The sequence below is a fragment of the Hippocampus bargibanti genome, linkage group LG10 (genome assembly GCF_051943395.1).
Source record: "Hippocampus bargibanti isolate YZ-2025 linkage group LG10, ASM5194339v1, whole genome shotgun sequence".
Lineage (NCBI taxonomy): Eukaryota > Metazoa > Chordata > Actinopteri > Syngnathiformes > Syngnathidae > Hippocampus > Hippocampus bargibanti.
The window spans coordinates 24795524-24817466 of record NC_142743.1 but is presented as its reverse complement, the minus strand read 5'-3'; the positions used below and the strand labels follow the sequence as shown (position 1 = coordinate 24817466).

The following is a 21943-nucleotide window of genomic DNA, read 5'->3' as shown; positions in this document are numbered from 1 at the left end:
CGGATTCTTAGGATGAAGCCGTTGCGGTTGTTCCTTGTTGCGTTTTTTGTTGCGACTCTCACTCCGACTCTCAATCCGACACTCAATCTGATTCTCACTCCGACTCTCAATCCGACTCCCGCTCCGACTCTCAATCTGACTCCCACTCTCTGTCATCTCTAGCTAACTACAAAGGTAGGTATCTGTTAGCTAGCTTGCTTTCTATCTATTTCAGTTACCTCCAGGTTGAGTGAACACTGGTGCGGGTGGCTGCCGCTGCTCACCCATAGAACTTATCCATCGTATTGAAGCGTCGCTGACATTTTGCACTTTGCGTGGCCTCCGGCGACAGTCGAGACGCCTTCCAGGTGTAAATATGTGCAGCGGCATGAATAATAAGCAGACGGTTGCCACGGCGACACACCATCGTGCCTAATAAATGAAAACGGAGCGCGCTGATAACACGCAGCCAGAAGCCGAGTGGAGACAAAAGACGCCTTCCGAGACGCACGCCGAAGGATCTTTCAGTTGTGGTCCTGCCGCGGGTCAACCGGGGAGTTCATTAGCATCACTTGACCTTTGAACCAGGAGGCCCCCCATGCCCCTAGAGAACATTGTCTGGTGACCACACACATTTCCAGGGAAGACGGTCAAGTCAATATGATAATAATAATAACAGGATAAGTTTTTTTCCTGTGGGTGAGCAGAGCATAGATAGAAAGCAAGCTATCTTCATCATCATTTTACATGATTAGTTAATTAATTTAAGCAACAAAAAACTGAGGAGCCATTTGGGAGCCAAAAGAGCCGGTTCTTATTAGTGAGCCGAGCCAAAAAACGCGGCTCTCTCCGGAATTCCCATTGACACCCCACCACCCAAAAAAAAAAAGCCTCGGCTGTAGAATAGGGTAGGCAATGATGGGGGTGGGGGACGAGGACGAGACAACCCCTGTGCTCCTCCAAAAAGGGCCACACAAAGGAAAAATCTCCATTTCTTCGCGTTCAGTCAAACGTCGACGAGATGAATGAATGAACGTCTCGTTTCGTGTCTTCCTCTTCCGAAAGCGGCCACCGCCAGCGAATCATGCTACGGGACCAGCGTCCGTTTTCATGTCCGCACTTAACGTTCATTTAAAACAAGTGAAACAACCTTGTTGGTTGGTTCCGGGACGCACACCAACGAGTGCAACGGCATGACGAGCCAGACGAGCGGCAGGGGGAGAGAAAAGTACATGGGGTCCCCGCAGAGTCCCAAAACCCGAAAACCTCACATGGAACCATTCAAACTCTTGTCGGTCGTGACACGTTCGACGACTGTCCTCGAAACGGATGCTCTCGTTCTCTTTCTTTGTTTTGTGTGTGTGAGTGTTAAATTTGTCCTAAGACTGACGGACGCGTGAAGGCACTCCCCGCCAGGACGGAGGCGCGGGGGAGGAAAAGGACGCCCTCGGCCGGCTAAGCCGTTACGCGCTTTCGCCTTTTTTTTTTTTTTGAGACCGCGCGAGCTTCCGTCGTTGGGCCCACTAAGATGGCGGCGCCCTTGTGCTAACGCGAGGTTGACTTGCTACTTGTGAAGAGACGAGGCGGAACCGCCCCTTCCCCTCCCATTAAAAAACGTCAATCCGGACTGAGTTCCGTTTTACACAAAGTTGTCACCGGCAGGACAAGCGTGCGTATTCTGGTGAGTTTATTCGGCGACGGCAACCTGCTATTAGAATGCGGCGGGGGCGTTTTATGGGCACGTTGACGAATTCGTTCGGTGCCACAAACGCGACATTTGGGAGAAATCGCATCCACCGAAATCTCACTCATTCGGGCGTTTGTTAGCTTGAGAATGTCCCGCGGAACGTTAAACCGTACACAACGTTTCGAAGAAAGTGTATTGCGCGCTTGTCACGATAACTTTTCATATTCTGGGTCGACGGTGGTGTAAACACAGTTTTCGTCGAAATTGGGACGCGTTGACTTGCAACGTTTCATAAAATCGTGGGAAACAAACAATGACGAAAATACCGAGTAAGATACCCTTGCAAAGTTTTCGAAATTCTAAACAAGAACAGAAAACACGAGAAAAGATTGAAAATATCAACGATGGAATGCAGGCAGATTTTCATCAGAAATCCGAAATGGCTGTCACTGAATACAAGGAAAGAAAATTGCCATCTCTAGAAATATACATGCTAATGCTATGGAGAAAAAGATATCTTCTACCACTTGTATGAGTTATAAAAATACAACTTGATCACCTTTATAAACTGTAGTGTTGGCAAAAAGAGTGTCAACTTCAATCATTTTTTTCTCGTTGTCGTATTGGGAAATTTCAAGAACCAGCATGGAGGGAAACATGTGTGATATGTTAGCATAAGCCGCAGAGCTTGGACAGTCCCACCAAAAACCATCACCTGCTTGACAAACGTGCAATGAGATACCGCTGCCAGTACAGAGTGCGCTCGCTTCACTGGACAGAAACAATCACGCCGGAATGTAGCTGACTGTAGTGTCGGATGCACAAAACAGGCTTAGATGGAGGACACCGAATCGCGTCTTTTTTGTCATGTTTGACGTTTGACGTCCTAAGGTCTCGTGACTTGATGCTGTTGCGGGCCGCTGGCTCGTTCCTGCGCAACTTCAGCCAAAATTGCCCGCACGGGCCCGCCGCGGCGCGTGGCTGCCGTGCGGCTTTCGGAATGGAAGCCCCCAAAACGGCGGTGAGCGTCGCCAAGGCAACCGTCGTCCAAAGCCAGGAGGAGTCGCCTCTCGTCGGGCTTCTGCCGGGAGAGACGGTGGTGAAGGAGGGAAGGGCGTCCATCTTGTTTCCCAGTGCCAACGAGGTGTTTTACAACCCGGTCCAGGAGTTTAATCGAGACTTAACGTAAGTATAGCCGCTGTCTGAAAGTCGGGAGAAAAAGTTAGCAGGCAACTCTGAAAAGTTGCCCGCCCGCCCATAAACCGGCCGTCGTTTGGCAATTTGCATACTCGGCACGCAGCCAATCAGAAGCCTGCTTGGTGCTTTGGACTTTCCCAAGCGTTCCAAGGTCGTGCATTTGCGTCTCATTTTCCAAAGAAAATGCACAGAACGTCAGCGTCGAAAGAAAGATTCCAAAGAAGCAAACAGAATTTAGAACGCTACAGAAGGTAAACATACATTATACCGTGGCGGTAAAGTGTCCTTGAGAGTTTTGAATAGAAAGAGGAGTTATTTGCTATCTATTAGCTTTCTCGTTGGCTATCTAGCTAGGTAGCTGGCTGTCTATTAGCTATCTGTTAGCTAGCTAGCTAGCTTTCTATCTATTTGAGTTACTGCTGCTGCTCACTCGCCGAAAAAAATGACCCTGTGACTAAAGTGAGCTTGACAGCTTTGAAAGGCACTTAGAAATGAAATGTATTTATTATTATTATTATTATTATTACTACTATTACTAATACTACTATTTCCACTATTATTATTACTATTACGACTATTATTACTACTACTGTAACTACTACTATTTCTACTACTATTCTACTATTACTACGACTACTACTTTTATTATTATTATTATTACTACTATTACTAATACTACTACTATTATTATTACGACTATTACTGCTATTACTACTACTGTAACTACTACTATTTCTACTACTTTTTCTACTATTATGATGATGATGATGATGAATTTGATCCAGTTGTGCGGTGCTCACGGAGTTCTCTCGAGAAGTGCTGGCTGAGCGCGGCGTTCAAATCCTGGTGCCCGGTGAGAAGGAGCCAGTTGCGGCGTCGCTGTCGGATGAAGCCGGCGAGGCGGACGCGAAGGAAGGGATGACCAAGGTCCAAGGGGAGCCCGTTGTCACGACGACGACGACGGCGGCGGGCCAAAAATGCCAGGTGCAAACGCCGCTCAACCCCCTTTTTGAGATCCAGCGCAAATGGTGGAATGTTTGCCGTGGCTTTTTTTCCAGCACGGTCTGCGCATCCTGGAAGGCTTGGCGGCGTCGGGTTTGCGCTCGGTGCGTTTCGCCCTGGAGGTGCCGGGCCTTCGCAGCGTCACCGCCAACGACTTTTCCCACCGAGCCGCCGCCCTCATCGCCAGGAACGCACAATACAACAAGGTGGGCCACATCCTTCAGGCCACCTGCAAGGACGTCAGGTAAAGACCGCTCGCACCGCTTTACTCGCTCCAAACGACATTTATGACGCTCACCGTAGAAAAATAAGCATTGCTCTGGAACCTTGTTTTTTTTTTTTTCATTGGAGTCCAGACGGCTCGAATTGATACGGAAGGACTTGTTGAATCGATGGCAAACATTTACGCTTTCCTCTTCACAACTATTTGAATCCTATTCATAAGTGGATGAGTCACAAGAAAGCATTTTCTCCCAATCTGAAGCCATTGTTTTGATTCTGGAGCAAGGCAGTTTGTGAAGGAGTATCCTGACGTGACGTCACCAACAAGGGGGCGGGACTTTCTGAAACTCGCCATTTCCGAGGTTATTTTGGGACACTTTTTATTGGTGTTTTGCACTTGACTCAAAATATCAGCCTGCGTGTTTTGGCTAGTTTACATGCTATCAAACGTTTGTCTTTCTGATGTCAGTTAGGAAACCAAAAAAATGCTGTCGGTTGTCCTTTAAATGACACGCAAAAGCATTGAAATTAAGGCGCCTTAAAGAAACATTTCAAGTTCCTGTTAGAGGTAAGATCGGGACCAAAAAGTCCAGCCCGACGTGACCCGACCCGCAGGTATGAAAGCCTGACTCCACCCAAACACGAAATTTCACATCATTTGTGAGGAATTTAGGAAGAACAAATGAAAGCCTTTTTATCGGAATCAAAAGTAATTCAGATAGAAAATTAGCTCACTAGCTAATAGATATCTTATAGCTAGCTAGCCAGCCAGTTAAATAGCAAATAGAGAGCTAGCTATCTAGCTAGATAGCTAGCTATGTGTGGACTGCAAATGTCCCCATTGCATTGTGGGCCGAATAAAGGTTTTGTGATGTTGTGATGGTGTGGTTTCTTTCTCTCCAGCATGCTTCTGTACGAGATGCGAGGGAAGAAGGATCGCTACGACGTCATCGATCTCGATCCTTACGGCAGCCCGGCTTCGTTCCTGGACGGCGCGGTGCAGTCTGTCAGCGACGGAGGTGGCGGGCGGGCGGGCGGGCGGGCGGGGTAATTATCATTTCAATTCATCCAAGCATGATCTCATTAAATCTTTTTTTTTTCTTTTGATGTGGCAGGCCTGTTGTGCGTCACGTGCACCGACATGGCCGTGTTAGCGGGCAACAGCAGCGAGACGTGCTACGGCAAATACGGCTCCGTTTCCATCAAAGCCAAGTACTGTCACGAGCTGGTAAATGGACAATTGATCCTTTTGCAAAAGCTTCACACGCTTTTTTTTCTCTCTGTGAAATCAATGAAGTGTGATGCAAAAACAAACCTGAATTCATCACGGAAAGCATTTTTTAAGCCTGCAATGATATTTCAAAAATGGAACTGACAAACAAGTTATCTATGCAGCTAGCTGGCTATTTATTGGCTATCTATCCAGATAGCTAATCTAGCTAGCTAGTAACCTAGGTTACTATCTATTAGCTGGCTAGCTGGTTATCTATTAGCTATCTATTACATAGCTAGCTGGCTTAATATCCTAGCTAATATGTATTAGCTAGCTAGCTAGCTAGCTTTCTATCTATCTTACTATTCTATTTGAGTTACTTCTGGGTTGAGTGTGGAGGAAATCCCTCTTCCCAATTGAGGCTCCAGGAGGACGCGATGCATAACAAAAAAGTAGGGTGCGTCTATCCAAAAACGAGGCTTTTACTCTTTGCAGGCTCTACGCATCATCCTGCACAGTTTGGACCAGCGAGCTAACGCGTACCAGCGCTACATTCAGCCGCTGCTGTCCGTCAGCGTGGACTTCTACGTTCGGGTCTTTGTGCGCGTCTTTACCGGTCAAGCCACTGTCAAAAACTCAGCCAGGTACGACTTCAAGATGGCCCCGCGAGAGTGGCTGCCTTTCCGGCAGCTCCTGTATTTTCTTTTTCGACTTTTTTCCTACCTTTCCTCTTCCTTTCATAACTTTGCTGCCGGGTAGATTAGAAATGAAATGTCTTATTATAATACCGTACAATAGCTATCTGGCTGGCTAGCTATTAGCTATCTATTGGCTTGCTAGCTAGCTTTCTATTTGTCTTACTTCTGGGTTGAGCGAGCGCGTGTGGCTGCCGCTGCTCACCCGCAGCAAAAAAATATCCTGTGACTGTAAAGTGTCCTTGAGAGTTTGGAAAGGTGCTATAAATGAAACATATTATTATTATTATTACCGTATCTATTAGCTAGCCGTTAAAATGTCTGCTGGATTTGGTAGCACCCACCTGGGGGGAGTCACTGGAAAAGGTGGTTGGCAGGATGCGGAGGGTCCAGTGGGATTTTCCGCGCCCTTGTTTGGATTCTTGCACTGCGCAAGTCCTCCGGAGTGGCTAGGGCGCTGCCAAGGAGAGGAATCCAAAACGATGACAAGCGCTTCATGAAGCTTCGCGAAGCTTCATTTTCCCACCACTGGTTGAAAGTTGACGGGCAAACTGATGCGTTGCAGCAAACAGGCTTTGATCTACAACTGCGTTGGCTGCGGCTCGTTCCACTTGCAGAAGATGGCCAGGAGGACTGACAACGGCAAACAGTGAGACGTCGTCTCACCGTGGCGGAGCGTCCGCACGTCTTCCGCACGTCCTCCACTGACTGTAATTTATTTGTCCATTTCAGGACGAAGTACTCGGCAGCCACTGGACCGCCGGTGGGACCAACGTGCCAGCACTGCGGTCAGAGGCATCAGGTGACCCTTTGCGAGTCACTCGCAATGGCTGGGAACACATAAAAAAAAAGAACAAAACAAACAAAAAACAGGTCTTTTGAAGGGGGAAAAAATTAATAATAATAATAATACTTTTTTTTTCATTTTACAGCGTTTTTTTTTGGGTGGGGGTAAAATAAATTGTTTGGTGTCATTTTTAAAAATACATATTTTGTGTCATACTTTTAACATTGTGGGTCAGTTTTATTGAATTGTATGATTTTACTTACCCCCACCCCCAAATGAATGAATTGTGTGTAATGCAAGAATAAATATTGAGTTAAATTATTTTGATGAATAAATGTAAATTTTGGATGATATTGCATCCATTTTTCTGATACATTCGGGATTCGACGTAATTTTCAGCTGCTTCTCCATTTGAGCGAATGCATTCAGGATTGAATTGATCCCCGAGTGGCCTGTTTGCTCCCAGCTGGGCGGTCCGATCTGGGCAGAAGCCATCCACGAGCGGGCCTTCGTCCAGAAGGTTCTGAGCGCCGTTTCCAGCAACCCGTCTCGTTTTGCGACGTCCAAGCGGATTGAGGGCATCCTGACTATGGTGACCGAGGTCGTTTGATTGCATTTTTTAATTTCTTGACACGCCTCCTTCCTGCCGTCGACGTGACGCCAGCTGCTGATTTGTGGTCCGCAGGAGCTGGAGGACACGCCCCTTTACTACACCATGGACAGTTTGAGCAGCACCATTCACTGCAACACGCCACCTTTGCTGCACTTCAAGTACGTACAAATGCATTATTATTAGTATTTAAGAGTGACATTCAGTGTGTTGGCTAACTAGCTATAGAGCTATCTAGGTGACTAGCGAGCTAGTTTTCTATCTATTAACTTCTGATCCTGTGACTGTCAAGTGACCTTGAGAGTTTTGAAAGGCGCTTCTCAATGATTGTAAATGTTTGATGAAGGAAGCGTTAACTGTTGTTCAGATCTGCGCTGCTGCACGCCGGTCACCGCGTTTCCCTGTCGCACGCCTGCAAGAATGCCGTCAAGACGGACGCGCCGCCCGCCGCCATCTGGGACGTCATGCGCTGCTGGGTAAGAAGAAGAAGAAGAAGAAGAAGAAGAAGAAGCCTTCTCTTGTCTTTCCTCTTCCGTTTTTGTGGTTTGGGGAGAAGCTAAGTTTAGCTCTGGTCGTTTCCACCGCGCTTGTATCTTTTTGACTGGCCTTGAATGAAATGCCGTTGAAGCTAATAAGCTAGCGTGCCTGCCACCCGCCCGCAGGAGAAGAAGAACCCTGTGAAACGGGAGAAGCTCTCTGAAATGACGCCCGCCTTTAAGATCTTGTCCACCCCGCCCAGGTCAGACCGCCATTTGTGCTCCGGCGCCGCTTTTCTTCACTGACTTGGTTTGTTCTCAGCTTTGAAGCCTGCTTCACCGTCCGGGCCGACGCCAACCCCCGGTCCCGTCAGCGCCACCTGACCCGTTTCCAGGAGAACCCGCAGGCCTTCTGGGGACCCAAAGCCAGAGCAAAAGCAGGGTAAGAAAACCAGCCCCAATCACAGGAGGTACAAATGTGGGCTCACTCAACCCGGAGGTTAATAGATAGAAAGCTAGTAGATAGCTAATACATAGCCAACACATAGCTACCTAGCTAGATAGCTCTATAGTTAGTTAGCTAATACACTGAATGTCACTATTAAATACACAGATAGATCTTGCTATCTGCTAGCTAGATTTCAGAAATCACCTCAAGCCAGAGCAAAAGCAGGGTAATCAAACCATCCGTCGTCCCGGTCTTCACACTGCGAGGTGTTCAGGACCCCCCCACACAAGGTCCAAATGTGTCTTTTCATCCTCTGCTTGGTTGTGTTTGGGGCCCCCTAGCGGCGGCATTTGCAACAACCTTCAGCAGAGGCGCGAGAAGAAGCAGAATAAGCGCAAAGGCCAACAGATGCCAGACGACAGCTCAAGATCTCAAGAGCTCAAGAGCTTCCGCTGCAAAAAGCTCAAAGAGGTAGCTTCTCACGTCAAAGAACATTGATCGGTCGCTGCCGTCCGTTCACACTCAATGTTTTTCTTTTTTGTTTTCAGGGCACGTGCGCAGACGGCGACCAATGCACGTACTCGCGCGACCCCGACCGGACCAACAAAGAAGAAAATGGAATCAATTAAGATCATTATTATTATTTTTTTTTTTTTTTTTTTGGGGTCGAGGGCTTTTACCGTCACGTGAGTTTCACAATCAAACTTTTTTTTTTAAATGACTATCATTTTTTGCGGGGGATCTAACGGCCTGACTTTTAATTTGAAATTCATTTTGACGAGACCTCATTGGGTGTCACTGCTCAAGCAAATAGAAAAATTCTGCCGAGGAAAAGAGGCCGTCGCTCAGTTCGCATCAACACAGAATAATCCTGATAAACAAAATGTTTCTGTTTCGGGGTCTCATTTACTTCCTAATAGTTTCCGGCAAGTTTAAAGGACAACCGACGCCCGCGGACAAGTTGTGTCCATCATTTGTCAAATGACTTCTACTGAGCGTATATGACAAAGATTCCAGCGCATATTAAAGCTAGATTTTTTACGCAACTACATGGACGCCATGTCTGGATAGCTTTTGTTGGTGTTGTTGTTTTTTTTTTTCAATCATCATATACAGGTAACGTCCAACTTCCGACCGAGTTCCATTCCAACCAAACGGTTGTAAGTCGAAATGGTCGTAAGTCAAAACCCATTCAAAATGTTGATATTTTACGTTTTCAGACTCGCGCTGATTATTCAACAAGTGTTGTTTTCGAGTTGGTGATGATTCCTGATGTGACGTCACGTCAGGAACGCACACAATGCATTTTGGGTACTTTGTTTATTCTGAAAACGTCATGTTGATTCGTTTTGAAGGCGAAATCATTGTGTGTTGCACCAAGACTACTATTTGATACTAGTTGACACAAATTCCCAGCAGACAAATCAGCCCATTTCCAGCGGAGCTTGGGCTCCATCTTCTGCATTTTCTGGCCGCTACATTGGAGTCTAAATGATACGGAAGGACTTCTTTAATTGATTGCAAACATTTACGCTTTCCGCTTCGGAACTAATTGAATCATATTCATAACTGGATGAGTAACAAGAAAGCATCTTTTTTCCGAATCTGAAGCCATTGATTTGATTCTCGAGCAAAGTAAGACGTCTTGGCGTGACGTCACGAATAAGGGGGCGGGACCCTCTGAAACTGGCCACTTCCGGGTTCATCTTTTTGCAGTTTTTGGACACTTGAAGTCATTTTTTTGGTGTTTTGCATTTGACTCAAAATATCAGCTTGCGTGTTATGGCTATTTTAGATGCTTTCAAACGTTTTTCTGATGTCTGTTCGGAAACAAAAAAAAATGGCGTCGGTTGTCCTTTAAATGAACCCCTGTTGTTTGTTAATAGTGGAATAAAAAAAGTGGCATAGGTTGGACACGTAACAAGTAAGAATGATTCAGTTTAATTTCTTAACTGCATTTTTTAAAATATAAAATTAATGTAAAAGCATTTCTCACATCCGGGTGAAAAAATGTTCGCTCATGTCCCTTTTCTTGTGGTGTCTCATGAGGAGTTGCCGGAAAATGGCCGCCAGTACTTCATCTTGAGCAAGCCCGCGCGGGATTGGCTATCTGAGATTGGCTCTGAGCAGGAAGGTTCGGATTTCCATCGGGCGCAAGGTGACCTCCCATGCGGAGGGGTCCTTCAATGACTTTTTCCGTTGCTTTTCATCTGGAGAAAGGAGAAAAAACGGGGTGGGGCGAGTGCAAATAATGTACACTGATACCTTGGCTTACAAACTTAATTTGTTCCCAGAAAGTGTGTGAAAGGCAAAAAGTGTGTATTCCAAACATACATTTCCCATAAGAAACTATTAAAATGAGAATAATCCGTTCTCAGGCCCCCATAAAACATAATTTTCAACGAAATAAGCCTTAAAACTACACACAATTATACCTTATTTTATGTATAATACTTGTAATTAAACAAACTGTACTGTATAATAAAGTGGTTTTATTGACCTTTGTGATGGTCGTTGATGGCTTGATGGAATGGATAGCTTTTTGCATAAAGTGTCTCAAAGAGTTATACATCTTACAAGTTGTGATATTGCAACAGACGTAGATGCAGGAAGACACACTAGAAAGTTCATGAATAGCAGCTGGTTCCCTTGCTTGTCTTTTCATTTCAAATTGAACTGATGGCTTGTGCGGGTTATTTGTGATCGGATATTTTAACCTTGCAGTCTACACTGCCTTTCAATAAAGTTGAAACGAGTCCAAATTTCACTGTTTTCTATCCATGTTCTCACCTTTTGTTTTTTTTTTTCACTTTTGTTTTTGTTTCAAGCTCTGTCGACTGCCTTTCCTGTTCATGTGCAGCTTTCGACCAATCACGTGCAGCTTTAACCGAAGACTGGAGGCGGGAATAGAGGACAAAAAATGTTGGCTGCCATTTACAGCTCCTTGTTACACCAAGAACCGGATCGTTCGCGAAAGACACATCACTCATTGTGGTGCTCTGTGTGTTTCCCGAAAAATAGTTTGTATGCTCGCAAATTTAATGTTCATAAGGCGAAAAGTTTGTTAGCTAAAGTGTTTGTAAGCCGAGGTATCGCTGGATGTCCAACTGGCTTTGACACATTTGACATTGGAGTGCTGTTTGGTAAAAAAAAGATGAGAAGATAGAGTGAAGTGATGGCGCCGCGCCGCGCCACGCCGCGCCACGCACCAGCCTGCGTTTTCCAATCCAAACGCTTCATCTCTTCTTTCCACTGGTTGGCTGACAGGTTGAGTTCTGACACGGCCGTCACCTCCAGTGTGGAAAACAGCTTCTGCGCAGACGTAAAACCACCAGGTGGCGCCTATATAATGACCTCTTTGAAAATACAGAGTACAGGCGCTCCCCTACTTACCAACATTTTTGCGGGTATGTCGAAAAATGTTGGGACAGAAATGCCGCTTTTTTTGGGGGTGTTCACTGTGCTTCGCGCATACACGTTGGAGGTTTCCACAAAGGTTAGCTCTTCCAGGAGGGGGCAGCATTTCTAGAGTCGTGCTTAGTTCCACCTTCAGCTGTTGTTCACTTTGGATTCTCGGAAAGACCCGGATCACGCGCATTCCTTTTTTTCATTGTTTGTTGATTAGCATTTCTTTAGCTACGCTTCCTTTCCTGGAGTTTCCATTCAGTCAAACCAAATGTTATCCCGATTTTTAATTGAAAATGAGGGGTGCGCGTTATACTCGAATCACTACAGCAATGTCGTGGTACTACAGCAGGTGTTAATTGATTTGACGACTGTTGGAGCGTCTGTGTTTGATACTTCTTCAACATACATTCTCCATAGCAACTTAGGAACAACCGCTCTCGTTCGTAAGGTGGGGAGCATCCGTACCTGACTGAACATGTTTGTGGTTTTGTCAATGTCTGATTTGGGAGAGTAGTCAAGAACCTGCAGGTGGACCGTGACCGCTTGCGAATTGCTTTTGCTTTCCCAGCTCTGGAACTGATGCTCCAACCTGAGCAGGACCGAGTCGTCGTCCCACTGGCTCAGCGTCAGCAGATGCACAGCAGGGGGCAGCGCGGCTCGTAGCCCTGAGAACTATGGAGGCCATGTCAAATGTCATTTCTGGTTTTTCCGCAAACGTTACTCACCTCCAGTCTGGTATTTGGGTGCAGGTGGCCCTCAGTAAAAGTGAGCAGCGGCTGCAGTACCGCCTCCTCGGCTAGGGGGCGGTGCGCGTCGGCGGCGCCGGCCGGGCGCTCCAGGGAGAGCAGCAAGCGGCCGCGCGCAACCAGACCCTCCGGGAAGACGTCGGAAGTCTCGTTGAGGGCTTCGCCCACGCCGCGGACGTCGTCGTACAGCAGCCGGCGGTGGAGCTGTTGGTGGGGCCGCGCAACGACGCCGGTGTCACGTCTGGATAGCTTTTCTTGATGGTGGTTTGTTTGTTTTTTTTTTTTTTTTTTTTTTCAATCGTCATATACAGGTAAGATCCGACTTCCGACCAAACGGTCGGAAGTCGCAATCCGTTCAAAATGTTGAATAGAGACTCGGAGGCTAAATGACTGGCAAACTCTGGCGCCGTCACACGTTGGATTGCTGTGCGAGCGTGACATGCTGGCTGGCTGGCTGGCCACAATTGTCGTACGCGTTGCCGGCCTGCTAGCACATTGCGGTGCCAGGCGTAGAATTTAAAATGTTAAAAATAGGGTCTAGAGGTTGTAAGTATGGGTGGTCGTAAGTCGGATGTTACCTGTATCATGTTTTTGGGGGGGGGAGGGGGCTTCATTTGTGTGTGCGCGCGAGAGAAATTGAATCAGTGTATTAGGATTGCTTTCGCCACACACACACATCTCGTCCCCACTATGTGGCAAAAACGTGTATGTGTGTGATGATGTATTTGTGCTTTATTTCTGCGTTTGTGTGTGCGGAATCGAACCATGATCTCCAGGGAGCCGTTTCGGATGCTGCCTCCACCCTGAGAGCGATCCGTCACCACAGTGAGTTGGTCCTTATCGTCCTGGCAACACATGCGTTTCGGCCACTATATGAAACGCTGCATGGTTTGTTCGCTGGGAATCGAATTGGTGTGTGGAACTTCCACCTTCTTGATGCGTGTTAGCGCAATTGGCTGCCACACACAACCATTCGCCATCGCGTCATTGATGTGTTTTCCTTCTAATTTCACCATCAACACGACATTTTCAGATGAAAAAAAGTCCCCAAAATGCATTGTGTGTCGCTTTCTCGGTCAGGGGCGTTCCTTCCGTGACGTCACGTCAGGCATCGTCCCCAACTGGAAAACCAGACTTCCCGAATATTCAGCACCAGTCTTAAAAGGTCAAAATTAGCCGCATGCGCCGGAATCTTTGTCAAACACGCTCAGTAGAAGTCATTTGACAAACGATGGACGCAACTTGGCCGTCGGGAGGTGTCGGTTGTCCTTTAAAGCTTTGGTGAACTTGAGGCCAAAAAGGCGACAGACCCGTGGAGGCCAAACGCGCTCTAATTTCTTGTGCGGAGGAGACGCAAACACACCTTGATGAAGGCACGGGAGTTGATGGGGTAGTAGTTGCCGGCGATGGGCTCCGACTGTCTCAGATTCCAAGTGGGGCGAAAGTCTTTCCTGCGGGTGCGCGACGGCGGCGGTCACAGCTAGCGTAATAGCATCCACAGCTGAGAGTGACGCAACCTACTTCCTCTGCAGAAGTTCTCGTCCGTTGGAGTCGGTGAAGAAGATTCCGGCAGACTTGATGTCCGTGTCCAAGCGCGTGATCACCTCCTTGCCCAAGCCGTCGCTGACGCCGGGGAGCAAAGCCAAAGTGCCGTTTGGCATCACGGTTCCCCCGAGGACGACAACCGGCAGGCACTCACCGGATGGGAATCGGACCCACGGTCCACTCCAGTTCCACAACGCGACTGTCGGCGTGGAGACGGACCACCTGGGACGCCCACGGGGCCAAGCGCTGTCTCACCTCCTGCACCGGCGACGTCTGACAAGTGACAAGACAAGTGAGCTGCGCCTCACATCAGGTACGTTTTTTTCTTTGCAACCAAAAATGGACATGACATGTGTGGATACTAAACTGACTACTAGAACTAAACTAAACTTTGAAAATAAATCATTTTTTAAAGTAGTCACGTAATTGTTATTTAACTACTAAACGGGAGCGCACAGCCACAGCAAGCTGTCTTCTTGCCTCTCTCTCTCTCTCTAGCTGGCGATCTGTCTATTAGCTAGCTAGCTTTTTATCTATTTGAGTTACTTCCGGGTTGAGTGAACGTTCTGCTCTCCCGCAGAAAAACTTATCCCGTGACTGGAAAGTGAACTTGAAAGTTTTGAAAGGCGCTTGGAAATGAATTGTATGACGGCGATTGTCAATATTTGGCTTGCGAAGTGTCATTTTGCAACAGTGTACGGCTGCTTGTATCGTGCTTGTATGGTCTGTGTCTTGGCCGTCTCGCTGATGACAAAGGGCGTGGAGGAGTTTGGTCGGAAGATGTAGGCCCCGGACGGCTGCTTGCTCACTGGGTCGTCGCCGTCGCTGGCGTTGTACCTGCAGGCACGCGCGTGGCGCAAACATTTGGCCTTTGCTCACTTGCAGCTGACGGCGAGCTTTCAAAGACCAACCAGTAGAAGTTTTGTGTCAAGCTGATGCTCTGCTTGGTCTCCAAGTTGTCCAGGCCGCTCAGGAGGCCCGTTGTTGGGTCAAAGGTCACGCGGAGATACTAGAGACATTTTAAAAATACAAAACAACGGAGCACATGAAGAAGCGATGTTTGCAAGCAAACACCAAAGCCAACATAGACCTGATGATGGGGTCGGCGACTGGCCCGATAACGTTGCCTAAGGAGTCTGTTGTAAGAGCAAAGATCCAAATTAAACACCGTGGCCGTGTTGCTGTTTTATGAAAACAGCTTCTATCGGGGCAATCGGGCCTTTCCGGCAGCTCCCGCATTTAGTTGTTTGACTTTTTTCTTTCCTTTCCTCACTTTGCTGCTGTGAAATGTCCATTTATAGAAAGGCGCATCAGGTCCAATACCTTGTTCTGGATAGATTTGGGCACAAGGTGGCGCGGCGAGGCTGGCGGAGGGCCGTCGCGGAGCAGGGCCACCGAGTAGGTGCTGAAGCCCAGCGGCGGCGCTCGGCCCCGGAAGACCAGCTCGTTGACGGCGAAGCCGCGGTTCCTCCTCACGTCCCGCGTGGCCCCCGAGAGCGGAATCACCCGGCAGTCCACAGCCCGGCCGTCGGCGTCGGCCACCGCGTAGCTGGTGCCGTTCACCGGAAGCCTGACGGGCCAGGACACGGGCCGGGCCAGCGGGTTGAAGATGTTGACGGAGAACTGCAGGAGGCCATCGCGCGTCAGGAAAGTGGACGGCAAGAATGGAAGACGGATCCGTTGTGGGGTTTTTTTTTTAACCTTGCTGCTGGACTCTGTGATTGGACACACGCTGATGTTGAGGCCGTCGCAGTACAAGCGCTCCGCGGTGGAGCCGCTCAAAGCGGCCAGACTGTTGCTCACCACAACCTGCAGACGCCAACGACTGTCAACCGACAAGGGTTTGGGCCAAATGGACGCGCCGGAGACAGCGCACGCATCAAATAGGACACATTTCCTGTCTTTTAGCTATCTGGCTAGCTAGCTAGCTGCCTATCTATTAGCTATCTAGCCAGCTACCTAGCTGGCTATTTGCTATCTATTTACTCTCTAGCTATGTAGCTGGCTATCTATTAGCTATCTAGCTAGCTACCTAGCTGGCTATTTGCTATCTATTAACTCTCTAGCTAGCTAGCTGGTTATCTATTAGCTATATGGCTAGCTAGTTAGCTAACTGTCTAGCTGGCTATCTGTTAGCTGGCTAGCTAGCTTTCTATCTATTCGAGTTACTTCCGTGTTGAGTGAACGCTGGCGCATTTGGCCGCCGCTGCTCACTCACAGAAAAACTGATCCTGTAACTGTCAAGTGACCTTGAGAGATTTGAATGGTGCTTAGAAATCAAATGGATTATTATTATTAGCTGCACCTGAACCCACATTCACACGATACTCGAAACGGGCCAGGAGATGTCAGCATCTGCGATGAAACTTTTAACTCTGAATTGTGATGAAAGAACACAGTCCAAGCTTTCTGACGCTGCGTGGAATGTTCATGTAGCCCGAAGACTCAATACTCCTGCAATTGGAGCGAGAATGACAAAAACCCTGGCACGGGAGCAGACACATTCCTGCACATCGTCTGCCGGTCAATAAGTCACTGACGATTGATTACAAAAAAAGGGATCTTGTGCTGACCCGGCCCGCCCGTGGAATTTTCGGAATGAATGCGGCCGCCGATCTCCATTAGCATGCGGCTATTGCCAAAGCGTGAGGTGTACCTGGCAACGTTGCCACCCGTTGGCAAGTCTCCTGGCATAGTCGTTGGCGACATGCTGCTTTTCGGTCCCTGACACGGCGTCGTGGTGCTGTGCCACCGCCATGGCTCTTCCTGGACCGGGGACAACCGGCGATCAGGTTTCACCGAAGCAAAGGGAATCTTTCTTTTTGACGTACTCAAGGTCAGGCTGTCGCCCTGGCCGAAGGGTCCACGAGTAGAAGCCCGTCCGCCGAGAACCTCCAGCTGGTTACAAGTCTAAACCCCCCGCCGCCAAAAAAAGCCTCGCGTTTGAGCGGTTTCCATTTTTCAGACTCCGGATGTGATCCGGGAACCCGCCCACCTGTAGGTTGCCGTTGCTGAGCCTCTCGTAGCGTTTGAGCGCCGGCCGACTGCTGAAGTAACCCGTCCAGAAGTCGTGGGCGTCGTCCGCATACGGAAAGAAGTCATCGGTCTTCAGGGCCCTGTGCGGAAAGCCAGGACCGTTCCACGCGGTCCCCGCTTATAGGCTGGGATTCGGGTCGTACCAGGAGAGGTTGGCCCGATGGAGCTCTTGTAGGTAACACGAGGGCGTAGAGTAGAGGACGTTGACGAGGCTTCCGTCGGACTGCCGGGCGTTGACGTAGCGGATCAACTTGTCCAGGTTCTTGTACCACAGGTTGGCGTTCTCGTACTGGAAGTCCGAGCCCATGGTCATGATGATGTGGTTGGACTTGTACACCAGAGACTGGACCGGGAACAAGACTCCGTGCATTCATTTGTTACATTTTAGGAAGATCCAAAAGACTTTTTCCATTCCTCCGCGATCCTCGGTCGATCGGTTTGATTGGCGTAAGGATGCGGAACGAGCCCTCGGAAAAGTACCTCCCTTCGGAGGTGTTGGTGAAGGCCCGCTTTGAGTGCTCTCACCTGATTTTTCGCAACGTTGAGAAAGCGTTCCACCACGTCATTCACGTTGTAGTCCTCCAGGTCGGGATCGTCCTTGATGGGCGGGTCGTCACAGGACTGGTCCCAGCAGAAGCCCTCCGGGGGGTTGTAGCCGTTGGGAAGGATCCCTGTCAGGGCGGAGGGGAGTCCACGGGTGTCATACTCATTAGGGTTGCCCTCTGGCCGGCCATCCGGGTGCAACCGCATCACTCTGCAATCTCAAAAAGCCGCGGAAGATCGGATCACGGACGCGGGCTTGCGTTACCGGTGAAGAGGTCGGCCATCGGTGGGGTGATGCTGTCCGACGCCCTCCACAGCAGTTCCTGCTCTTTGGCCCACATCCGCCTGGACCGGTCTTGGTAGTCCACCCGCCCGAAGAAAAAGCCGTCGTAGCCCATCTGGAGCGGGACATGGGTGACTTTTTCAAGGGTTCGTTTGTCCCTACTTGAATTGAGGTCGCGGCGGCACGATTTTCAAACATTGAACCGGTGACTTTTCGTTTTTGGCAATTCTCCATCAGCAAGTGAGATTTCCTTGCTGCTTTTGGCAAGAGGAGTTAAGTGAGGCTATATTCAATACAGTCATACCTTGGCTTACGAACTTCATTGGTTCCCAGAAAGTGTGTGTAAGGCGAAAAGTGTGTCTTCCAAACATTAATTTCCCATAGGAAACCATTAAAATGAGACTAATCCGTTCCCAGGTCCCCATAAAACATCATTTTCAACTAAATAAGCCTTAAAACTACACACAATATACCTTATTTTATGTATAATAAATGTGCTATGGTATTGAAATTACGGAAATAAACGGTACTGTATAATAAAGTCGTTTCATTGAGCTTTGTGGTGGTCGTTGATGGCTTGATGGAATGGAGTGGAGTCTCAAGGAGCTCTGGAAGTTGTGATATTGCAACGGAAGCAGGCAGACACACTAGAGTGACCGAAGACTGGGGGCAGGGAAGAGAGGGGAAAAAAAAGCCGGCTGCCACTTCAGTAGCTCCAAGAACCGGCTCGTTTGCGACAGACACATCTCTCATTGTGGCGCTCGTGTGTTTTCTGAAAAATAGTTTGTATGCTCGCAAATTTAACGTTCGTAAATTCGTTAGCTAAAGCGTTCGTAAGCCGAGGTATCACTGTACTTGCTAGAACTAACACTGCATCGTCAATCTTCAAGCATTTTGTTGCGACCTGCGCAAACATGGAAGCGTGCTCCCGGGCGTGTCCAAAGGGATCAATGTGCCAGGCCACCCGGGGCCGAGCGCAAGGCCCGAAGGTCTGGTTGAGGAACCTGAGGCCCATGGTCATCTGGTCCACAACGGCGCTGTAGTGGGTGGTAGCCTCGTCGCTCATGCACCAGCCCCCGTTGACAAACTCCAGCCGGCCTGGAGTAAGGAAGGGGACGCGAGGTTGGAGGGCCGGCGGTTGGTTGTGGATTCCCTGAGGTGGATCCGGTCCAAGGAACCCGAGCGGGCGACCCACCTTGGTTGACCAGCCGCTTGACCGTCCGCCGCATGTCGGCGTTCTGGCGGCGCCACCAACGGTAGAAGAAGGCCGTCTCCACGTAGATGAACCTGCGCTCGGGGTTCTTCAGAAGCTCTTCCACCACAGAGTCCAGGATGTACTGCACGCCGGCGTGCTGGATGTCGTTACGGTCTGCGGTACACGCCCAAGATGGACGCCTGAAAACGGCTTGTGCGTATCTACGCAGCCCTTGCTAAATAGACGGCAAACTTTCAACTGCTACAATTCTTACTGTCTTCAAAAACAGCGATGGATTCCTACTTTGATACCATTTCTTCTTTAATGAGAGTAATAACAATCCATTTCATTTCTAAGCGCCTTTCAAAACTCTCAAGGTCATTTTGCAGTCACAGGATAAGTTTTTCTGTGGGTGAGCAGCGGCGGCCACATGCGCCGTTGTTCACTCAACCCAGAGGTAACTCAAATAGCTAGATAGATAATAGATAGCTAGATAGAGAGCTAATCGCTAGCAAATAGATAGCTCAGTAGCTAGCTAGATAACTGATATTGAATGGAATTTACAATAAAAAATATATTTTTTTACTTTTTATGCTCGAACAGAGGGCTAATAGATAGCCAGCCAGGTAGCCAATAGATAGCAAGATATGTAGCTAATAGATAGCCAGCTAGATATCCGGCTAGGTAGCCAGCTAATAGGTAGCCATCTAGCCAGCTAACAGCCAGCCATCTAGCTAATAGATAGCCAGCTAGGTAGCTGATAGGTAGCCATCTAGCCAGCCATCTAGCTAATAGATAGCCAGCTAGGTAGCTAATAGATAGCCAGCCAGGTAGCCATTTTATGGCTTATCTTTCAGCACAGGAGCGTGCGCGGTAGCCGACCTCCGTAGAAGTACTGGTCCACGGTCTTGAGCCAGCCCACGTCGTCGTGCGTGTGCGGAACCAGGTGGACGTTCAGCATGGACGCCTTGGTCGCGTGACACGACTGCAAGCAAACAAATGAGGAGGACACCAAAAAATGGAAAGGAATGCACAGACAAACAAGTCAAGTCAAGTCGACACCATTTCTGGAAACAAACAACAACAAGTGTTTGTACGACTAATCTTGTGAGGACCGCTAACATTTTAGACCATACGTAGTGAGGACATTTTGGACAAGTGAGGACCTTTTGGACGGTCCTCACAAGTGTTTCATTCTGAAGGCTTCGAGAGAGTCTACCTATGCATCTGTTCAAGTTTCAGAGAGGTCCTCACAAAATGACTTTTTGGTGTGTATTTTCATTTCACTCGGATATACACACACTTTTTACTCACTGTGTGTGTGTGGATAATGAGAGGAAAACGTTCATTCCACAAAAAGTAAAACCATATTTTAACCAAATTCACTACAGCGGTGAGCCCTTTGAATGTAGCCATTCAGAGTCCTCACTCCTGCTGTTATTTCAGTTTCAAGTCCACTTTTGATTGCTTTGTTTTGAAAGAAGTTGAAGTGGGAAATAAATGGGGTGACATTTAGTCTTCAAACGGAACACGAGTTCTTCTCTAAACTTATCAGCAACGGTGGTCCTCACTCCTTATCTGGAGTTATCCGGACCTCACAAACTATTGAAACTCACTGAAAAACATTCCTACAAATTTTGCTTGTTTGGCTCTTCTCGACCCCTGAACCATCGATTTCTATTTGGGTTACTACTGTGTATTGATCCAAGATGGCCCCGCGAATGGCAGCCTCGGTCACACGCTCCCTAGTATTCATCCATTTATTTGTTGATTGGTACAACAAAAACAAACAATGTGAGATGTGTTGAAACCTCACGCTGAATGTGTCCCTGTCATTGGACAAACAAAGAAAGAAAGAAAGAAAAAAAAACATCGCCTTGTCATGTCACAATGTCCAGGCACTCATCGACCAATATGATTGGATCTTTGGTCAAAAGTCGTACTCGATGAGAAAGGTTGCTCAAACGCCACTTTTACCTTCCAGTTATTTCCCGTTCGAACGGCCGCTATTTTGTTACTGCACGTTCGAAATGAACATTGAAACGCAGTTCAGTCATATTGATCAAGAACAGAATCACAATGACCGTCACATCAAGAGTGACGGTCGTGTTCAATTTTCGAGGTTTGCATTACTTTATATTAAAAATTTACATGAAAAAAATACAGTGTTGTTAAAATGTTTAGACACAACGAAAACGAAACAAACCGTCTGCGTGTCTAATTAATATTTCGAATTGACAGAGCTCGAACGGACGATTTTACTCAGGAAAAATGACGGAAACGTCGCCTCTTTCCGGTTTCCTCTCAAATACACGAGCGTGAAGGTGGCGTGATGTCACAAAAAAGCGACCAGAGTTGTCTGACCTGATAGCCGCATTTGTCCCGGCGCTCGACCGGCAAAGTGAAAGCGATTTCAAAGAGGAGGAAAAGAAGCCAAAGGAGCCTCGAGCGTCCCGCCGCCATGTTGCCAAATGAAGGTGAAAATCATGTGATTTGTGATCATGTGTCTTTATGTTCCGGGTGTCATGTGACATTCAACGCAAGACGCAAGCACAGCGCCTTTACGTTCAGATTCACGTTTAATGGCGTCGTCTCGGTTTTATACTCTGTCAGGTGGAAAACCAAAATATTCATATATTTCGAGGAAAAAAAAGTCCTTTACGACGAGTCAAATTGGTTTCAAGGAAACCGGTCATTATTGTAACATCTTAACAATAATAGACGCGTTTTTCATCACACAGAACTCAGGTTCCTGAATTGATTATTTTAGATAAAATGTTTATGAAGAAATACCGTTACCATTTTTTCAAGTAACGGGACATGACACACGTAGCCTTGCCAAGTTATCAAGAAAATGCGGAAATTATCATG

At 47.9% G+C, this 21943-nt stretch overlaps 2 protein-coding genes across 3 annotated transcripts; one reads left to right on the top strand and one right to left on the bottom strand.

Annotated features, from left to right (window-relative positions):
* The first annotated feature begins 1502 nt into the window (after positions 1 to 1502).
* trmt1 (tRNA methyltransferase 1) lies at positions 1503 to 11081 on the top strand. 2 transcript variants are annotated; one of them, XM_089005882.1, is made up of 16 exons: positions 1503 to 1660; positions 2558 to 2851; positions 3649 to 3847; positions 3922 to 4109; positions 4991 to 5106; positions 5203 to 5315; positions 5796 to 5944; positions 6561 to 6644; positions 6728 to 6797; positions 7249 to 7383; positions 7468 to 7553; positions 7760 to 7868; positions 8055 to 8131; positions 8191 to 8310; positions 8658 to 8787; positions 8865 to 11081. In XM_089005882.1, the coding sequence occupies exons 2-16, from the start codon at positions 2571 to 2573 to the stop codon at positions 8943 to 8945; spliced, it is 1938 nt and encodes a 645-aa protein (XP_088862008.1). In that variant the 5' UTR covers positions 1503 to 1660; positions 2558 to 2570; the 3' UTR covers positions 8946 to 11081. The 2 variants fall into 2 exon arrangements, with proteins under 2 accessions (XP_088862008.1, XP_088862009.1); XM_089005883.1 differs by lacking the exons at positions 1503 to 1660; positions 2558 to 2851 and adding an exon at positions 2885 to 3114.
* Positions 10242 to 21543, bottom strand: man2b1 (mannosidase, alpha, class 2B, member 1). Its single transcript, XM_089005879.1, has 22 exons — positions 21437 to 21543; positions 19955 to 20057; positions 19073 to 19246; positions 18782 to 18975; positions 17860 to 17992; positions 17577 to 17722; positions 17195 to 17394; positions 17011 to 17131; positions 16847 to 16925; positions 16672 to 16781; positions 15717 to 15824; positions 15339 to 15638; positions 14927 to 15024; positions 14732 to 14852; positions 14170 to 14288; positions 13992 to 14093; positions 13834 to 13921; positions 13235 to 13315; positions 12450 to 12674; positions 12247 to 12396; positions 11526 to 11628; positions 10242 to 10526 (listed from the first exon to the last, which is right to left on the bottom strand). Exons 1-22 carry the CDS (start codon positions 21533 to 21535, stop codon positions 10423 to 10425), a joined length of 2958 nt encoding a protein of 985 aa, XP_088862005.1. The 5' UTR covers positions 21536 to 21543; the 3' UTR covers positions 10242 to 10422.
* Between the last annotated feature and the right edge of the window lie 400 nt (positions 21544 to 21943).